At 35.3% G+C, this 7,761-nt stretch overlaps 1 protein-coding gene across 4 annotated transcripts in view; it reads left to right on the top strand.

The window, feature by feature from the left end:
• TIAL1 (TIA1 cytotoxic granule associated RNA binding protein like 1) overlaps positions 1–7,761 on the top strand; it is a 35,704-nt gene that overhangs the window by 22,019 nt on the left and 5,924 nt on the right. For 2 of the 4 annotated variants that reach the window (XM_019502913.1, XM_019502914.1), the window contains exons 3-11: positions 178–276; positions 533–587; positions 928–1,015; positions 2,925–3,000; positions 5,294–5,402; positions 5,707–5,802; positions 5,905–5,989; positions 6,276–6,399; positions 6,884–7,023. In XM_019502913.1, the coding sequence (XP_019358458.1) occupies positions 178–276; positions 533–587; positions 928–1,015; positions 2,925–3,000; positions 5,294–5,402; positions 5,707–5,802; positions 5,905–5,989; positions 6,276–6,399; positions 6,884–7,023 (872 nt within the window). Of the gene's footprint in view, positions 1–126; positions 277–532; positions 588–927; positions 1,016–2,924; positions 3,001–5,293; positions 5,403–5,706; positions 5,803–5,904; positions 5,990–6,275; positions 6,400–6,883; positions 7,024–7,761 lie in introns of all 4 variants that reach the window. The other 2 variants (XM_019502911.1, XM_019502912.1) reach the window with 1 other exon arrangement.

Genomic DNA, 7,761 nt, shown 5'->3' with positions numbered 1-7,761 from the left:
AAAAGAAAATTGGTCCAGTTTACACTCTTAAAATGTTATTTCAAAGGCTATTTCATAAACTAATTGCAGTATCATTCTTAAAATTTCTAGCTATAAGTAATATATTTTCCTGGATTTTCTTCTCAGCAACCCGATAGCAGAAGGGTCAACTCTTCTGTTGGATTTTCTGTTTTGCAGCATACAAGCAATGACCCTTATTGCTTTGTGGAATTTTATGAACACAGAGATGCAGCTGCTGCATTAGCTGCTATGAATGGGAGAAAAATTTTGGGAAAGGTAAGTTGGCTATTTATAGCTAAGATTTAAGAAAAATTATGTAAAATACTTAAATTATTAAGTGAATAACTTCAGTGAAGATCATTTTGAACATTTGTACCGTGTATTTAGTTAAGAAATATCTGTATGCTGTGGTAATCGAAAATCTGATGTTTCCTGTTATAGAAGGCTTTGTACTGCTTTAACTTGCCTGTGAATGAGTTTACAATATGCAGTAGTTTTATGAATTTATACTAAAGCTTACACTTATTTTCAGGAGGTCAAAGTAAACTGGGCAACAACACCAAGTAGCCAGAAAAAAGATACATCCAGTAAGTAATGCAGTGTTACATTACAAAATATCTGTATAGAAATATAGTTGCAGTCACAAATACATCTAAATGAAATGGTTTCCCTCACCATCAAGTGTTTTCATAGCAGAAACACTAAGATTTGTGGCATTTTACTTACTAATTCTCCCTGTTTCTTGCTCTGCTTTGCAAATTGGGAAACTCAGATGGAAAGTTTAAATTGCTGCTGAACATCAAACGGAATGTGGGTGTTCCTGGCTTCCCAGTGCTGAGCTCAAAGTATCTTTTTCTGAGAAGGGCGTAATGATTTAAATGACTAGATAACAGTTAAATATTTGATTAGTAAATCCTTTATTTTCAGATCACTTCCATGTGTTTGTTGGGGATTTAAGTCCAGAAATAACAACAGAAGACATCAAGTCAGCATTTGCTCCCTTTGGTAAAATATCGTAAGTATCATGATCAATACTGCAAACATCACGTCAGGGAGAATTATATTAAGTTTGCTTCTTTCTAAAATGATATTTCTTCATCTCTTTCAGATTATTTCTCTGTGTGATAAGAGTTTTATATTGGGTGGGCAGTGAGAAGTGTTACATTTCATCTTGTGTTTTGCATGTTTGTAAATACAGTAAATGAATTTTGTGCGCCAATTTGTCTTCACTTTGTTGAAAGCAATATGCTTTTAACCTGATTTTATATGCTAAGTTCCGTCATATTTCTAATCAAACAGTTACTAAAGCAATACTTCTTTAGCATAAATAATATTTTGTTCAACTTTTGTGTGCAGAATAGTGACTCGGGGAAATTTCAAGGGGTGTATACTGAATCTAAAATTTGCATAGGTAACAGAAAAGCAGTTAATTAGGGTATAATTCTGTGATACAGCTGGTATAACTAGTAGAGTTTTAAGTTGTGAACATGTCTTGTTAAAAGCAAAAATCCTCAAGTATGAAAACTTTCCAGTTTTTAGGAGGGGATAAATTGAAAGTTACAATATGTCAGTGGAAGAATGTTGTGTTTACAGTACTATGCACACTTCTACCAGTTGAGAGAAATCTTTAAAGTTTTCATAGCTATTATATTTGAGATCATATTTCAAAATATATGCTTTAATTGAACATTGCAAGGAGTGCTAGTATGTATGTCTTTAAGTTAGCTACTTCAAAAAAAAGTACATTAATCTCCTTATATCTTCTCTCTTAAAATCCTTAAAGTTACACGTGAACATTTTTATACTACTTTGCCGAAATATTTCTAAAAACAAAAATTCTCATTTTTCTCTTGTTGTTCTGTGCGCTTATTTTTAAATGAACCATAAACCTTATTTCTTACCTTCTGCTATTTTGTTTACTTTGCTTTTTATCTCTAAATGTGGTAAGTAGTATTGTTTAAAAATCAATATAAAAAGAATATACAGGCTTCTGTTTCTCAATCTATATTTATACCTGAGACCTGCAGTTTTTTTAAGTCCAAGTCACAATTAAAAGTAATAGCATTCTGGTTATTTTGCAGAATTGCTCATAAGAATGGACAGGATCTTGAAGGCTAACTGCAAGGAACTGTGCACACTGGAACTCAGTTGTAGATTTTTTCTCATTTCTATTTATTCTTATTATACATTATTTATATATACATATTTTAGTATTTACATTTTAACATTCTATATTCAGTGCAGTTCTATATTTCCAATCATTTTAACTTACTCACTAAAAATTTCTGTGTAAATTTGTTGTTTTCGTACTGGTGTGCTTAGCATTGTTGTTAGTTTTATTCTCCTTTCTTAAATTTCTGAAAATGTCAATTTTTCAAAATTTACAGCTGCCCAAACTCCAAAATGATGGTAGAGAATTGACCAAGAAAAATAAAGAAATCTGTTAACAGGCCATGTATGCCTTTTAATTCCTATTTTTTTTCCTCTTTTTCAATTTTTTAATATTTCATATATTTTGTATCACTAGGCAGAAGACATTTAACTATTTAGAGAATGCATGGTAAAGTAGATAGAATTGTTACAGTAATATTATAGAACAGTAAACCTTAGACGACCCTAGCCAATAGAATATTAGAAAAGGAAACTGTTCCTTTTTAAACTTCAAAATTTGAACATTTTAGTTTTAGCCAGTATAGGTTATGTGGATAGGTTGCATGTTTATTACATGTTATTTTTTGTCCTACTGCTTTTTTCTAACAGGTAAAGAGGCTGTAGGGAGAGTTCAGGAATGACTATAGTTTTAGGGCTAACTGAATTTATAAGAGAAAAAAATTATGCTCACAATACAGTGTGTGTGGTTCCTTTTAGTTTTTATTTCAAAGGTTAATAATATTTCCCTCATATAGCTGTGCTTCTTTTCACAGGGATGCACGGGTAGTTAAAGATATGGCAACTGGAAAATCAAAAGGCTATGGTTTTGTATCATTTTATAACAAACTGGTGAGTAGTCACATTGCAGTTTTAAACTTGATCTCTAGTTGGAGCAATAGTCATACAGATCACTCATTAAAGGAACAGCAATTTGAATGATTTTGAATACATAAGAAAGGAGTTGGGTGTGGTAGCACATACTGACCCCATCAATTTAGTTTTACCAGTTTGGGTAACTTTACAGGCATGTTAAAAAAAACCAAAAAACGTCCCTTTTCGTTGTGATGCCTTTACCCAAGGGCTGGGTTTTCTACTGAAATTTAACTGTGTGTAGGAGAAATAGTGAAATTGACTTTTACTTTGACAGTGTAAGTGTGGTGACAGTAACAACTTCCATCAACTTAAAGCTTGGTATTTTTAGAGATAAATAGGTGTTGAATTTAGTATAAAACAATCTTCAGTTAAGCCCCCCACCCAGAAAAAAAAAAATACAGGAAACCCTCACTATTCACAGATTTGCGATTTCAAATATTCGTGGTGCTTCGTGCCAACCCACTCTTTCCCTGGGCAGTGTGATGACACTTTGTAATTATGCTCTGGTGATACTTTTACATTCAGTATGTTGCAGTATCAGCTTAGGGTTTTATTAGAGGAGGAAATAAAACACTAGTTAGCATTTTATTGGAATTTACTGTCTCCATCCTGTTTATCCTAGCCTATTATTGGTACAGTACAGCAGTGCTTCTCAAACTATCTGTTTCAGACCAGCAATTTTTTTTCCAGCAGGCCAGGGACCGGTGCCTGGTTCAGCCGGTGGCAGCAACTGCATGTAACAGTGCTACACAAATGTGCGGCCAGCTCTTTCTTTCTCTTTCCTCACCTCGCAGGACGTGACATCACCTGGAGTTTTGGAACGTACGAACTGTGGCGCTATGACATCAGTGTTATGCTTCTGAAAATATATTTCTTTCTTTCCTGGTAACTTGCTGCAGACTGGTGACCGGTGGCTTGTGGACCGGCACTGGTCTGCGGACCACCACTTTGAGAAGCACTGCAGTACAGTATTTGTGGATTTGCCCATTCATGGGGATCTCTAGAACATATCCCCCGCGAATGGCGAGGGTCTCTTGTAAGCTCCCCCCCAAAAACAAACAAATCAAAACCAACCAACAAGAATTCAAGTGCTTTTCTTCTTTTTCATAGGTACTAAAGCTTTTGCAGTTCAGTTATCTTTTCTCTTAATAGAAAATTTAATTATTCTAAAATGACTTGGTGTGCTGTCCTGATCTTCTTGGATTATCTTCCCCTTCCTGGATCATATTTAAGACTCTCACTCTTTCCTTAAGGGACTTTGGGTCCAACCTGCAAGGTGTTTAATGACTGTTCTTTGTGGCAGAAAAAGTAGCTAGAACCTCTTGAAAGTGTTTACCACACTGCAGGGTCAGTAATCTCTAACTACCCTTTCTATTCTTTTTAAATTCCTCCCAGCCTTTTATTCTACTTGTTCTCACTTTCTTTGCATTGCATCATCTTTATAACATTAGGGAGATCCTACTAGATAAACCCTTAAAGAGCCTTTCAACTTGTGCATGCGCTGCTTCTCTCTGTAAAAAAAAAAAAAAAAAAAAAAAAAAAAATCATTCTCACAATTAACTTCTGTTTATAATGTTTATTAGTGGTGAGCCCCATTACAAGTAGCGTCTGCACTTAACATACAGTTCAACCTTTGTCCTGTGTTTCATAGCAGAGCCTCAGGATTGAAAAAAGGCCATGCACTTATCTGAATTCAATTAAACAGTGTTGCTTAAGTACACTACACTTTCAATGCTGTGGTGTTAGCAGCTCTTAAAATGACCAGCTCCCCTCATTTTTCTAGGCTTCTAAAGCAGCTCTTTCACAGTTGCTTCTCCTTCACTCTCCATCCAGTTAAATGGAATATATTTAATTACTAAGGGTACAGTTACTGTGCAGTTAACCACAGCAGTTCAGTTAAGTTACAAAGTAGAAAGTGGGCTTGAAAATGATGCTTTGTATTTGAGTGGTTTATCTGTTTAACCAATATGCAGATAACCAGAGTTGGTTACAATGCAAGCCATAAGTATTAAACCTGGACTCGCAACATGTTAAGCATTATTGCCATGTATCAGGTAAGTGGAGAACTCCTGTACTGCAGTTTTTTTATGCTGAAACTTCTTTATCTTGAATGCTGGATAAACTTGAGTAGTAAGTGGCCTTGCTCTTGTGTATAAATTGATCCTAATGACAACTAAGTTAATTCTCAAAAGTAATAGGCTGTATACACTTAGTCACCTTCTCTCTTGTTTGTACTTGTTGAAAATGTTCTTATTTTGCTCTCCTTCAGGATGCAGAAAACGCAATTGTGCACATGGGAGGCCAGTGGTTGGGAGGCCGTCAGATTAGAACTAACTGGGCGACACGAAAACCACCGGCACCTAAAAGTACACAAGAAAGTAAGACTTCATATGTTATCCTATTTTTGCTCTTGAGTATATATGGACTGTTTAGTATCAACAATGTAACATTTTTGTTTAGGAGTAGTCTAACAACCAAATTCACTTCATTCCTAATTCAAAATATTTGATATTCAGCCCTTAAATAATAAAGGCCTCGTGAATCAAGTCCACTGTAGGTTTTTTCCACTGATTTTTTTTTTTCCTTTTAAAACATAGGATGCATACGCCAAATGTATAATTCTGTACAAAATAATTGAAAACAGATTCGAGCCTTCTGTGTTTTTTTTCCTTCTAAATATAGATAGCACAAAACAACTGAGATTTGAAGATGTAGTAAATCAGTCAAGTCCAAAAAATTGTACTGTTTACTGTGGAGGAATTGCCTCTGGATTAACAGGTATTATTATTTCACTCGTTTTTTGGTTTTTTGTTTGTTTTTGTTCTTTTTGTGCACCAAAATCACTAATTATTTGTTTGAAAAACATTGCATCTATTTTAGATCAACTTATGAGACAAACATTTTCACCATTTGGACAGATCATGGAAATAAGAGTTTTTCCAGAGAAAGGTTACTCATTTGTCAGGTAAGGCTATTATTGAAAATGTAGTTACTGTTTAATTTCTTACGTGCATCATTAGGTAATATGTATTTGAAGATACTCCAAATACTGTCACTATTAAAGTGTATGTTCATAGGAAAATTTGGAGCTTTAAACATCTCATTATGCATTTGGATCTCGGAAGATGAAGGCCTATAAAGACTGTCATAGTTGAAACAAGCTATGTCCATTTCCTGCAATGGTGGCTTTTAACGTTAAATTAAAACTTCATCAGAGTAGCATGGGTTTCATTTCTGTTTGTCCTCTCTAGGTTTTCAACCCACGAAAGTGCTGCACATGCAATTGTTTCAGTTAATGGAACTACGATTGAAGGACATGTTGTTAAATGCTATTGGGGTAAAGAATCCCCTGACATGACTAAAAACTTCCAACAGGTAACTAAAATTTAACCTATTAGGAAAATTTGTTTAGTGTTTCACAGAAATAATGGAGTGTAAAAACTGATGTGCTCCATTAAATGATCATCACTAGTTTGTGAATCATTCTGAATTAGATAGTAAAGTTCTTAGTGAGATCACATGTTTAGTCATCTTTGTTTATGTAACCTAGTTGATCAGGTTGGGCTTGTGGTTTTGCTGAAATATCACTTCTGTCTGATTCAAGTGTGGGAGTGACTTTGGGGGTAAAAAAAATCTAGTTGTTATAGTTATGAGGACTGGGTAAAGCTCCAGCTAACTAGTTTAATAATGCAACCTTAATTTTAATTTCAGTATTGCAGAAGCAATTTTTTTTCCTTATTTTTCTGTTAAAACTAAAAAACTGATTTCAGCCAGGATTCCATAGGTTAAATATTTGACCTTGTCAGCAAACATATTACTTACTCTGTCCATGGAACCATGAATTTTTTTTTTTCCTTAGGTGGACTACAGTCAGTGGGGACAGTGGAGTCAAGTGTATGGAAATCCTCAGCAGTATGGGCAATACATGGCTAACGGGTGGCAAGTACCATCATATGGAATGTATAGCCAAGCATGGAATCAACAGGGATTTGGAGTAGAGTAAGTAGTTATATGTGTCTTGAAAGCTTGAAAAGTATACTTCTAAAATACTTCTATGGGAATTCTAGATCTGCAGTGCTTCCCACTTCAGGCTTCTTAGCATCAGCACTGATCTTGGCGTAAGCTTTTCAAGCCAAGGTCTGTGTGTTGAGAGGCTTAAGTCTTCTGGAGAGAGTGCTGGAGCATTGTGACTTAAACTTGGTTTAGTGTGCTGTGCATAAGAACTTTCCAAGATTAAAGGTGGCTTCTATTCTTGACTTTGTGGCTGGTGAATAGCTGTGCCAGAGCTTTCTGAAACTTGACTTGGAAAACTTGAAGATGGCTTTCTGGGCATTGAAAAAATCTGTAGCGTAGGGTATTTGTAAAGAATTGTAATGCTGTGTGATTCAGAACCATTTATTTGATAAGATGCTAACTGAGGGCTAACAGCTGTGTGTCTGACCTTTTTATATCCTTTACACAGGATTTATAAAGTCGCAAATTCAAATTGTCTTAATTGTATAACATCTTTACTGCAGTAGTGCTCAAAATATGGCCAGTGGGCCAGTTCCAGCCTGCAGAGCTGAGTCATTCAGTCTGTGAGTCTCCCCATGAGTCTGAAAGTTTGGCAGTGTGAGTTGATGAGGTTGTCACTGTCTTCATTTGATTTGGTTGAATTGGAATCAGAGATTTGGTGCTGATTCAGATCGGCCAGGGAGAGGCAGGCACAGCTGGGTGGCTGCAAGTTTTCCTGCAGCT

This window comes from Gavialis gangeticus, unplaced genomic scaffold, assembly GCF_001723915.1.
Source record: "Gavialis gangeticus isolate Ggan-Ray unplaced genomic scaffold, GavGan_comp1, whole genome shotgun sequence".
In the NCBI taxonomy this organism is placed as follows: domain Eukaryota; kingdom Metazoa; phylum Chordata; order Crocodylia; family Gavialidae; genus Gavialis; species Gavialis gangeticus.
This window is presented reverse-complemented; position numbering and strand designations above follow the sequence as displayed.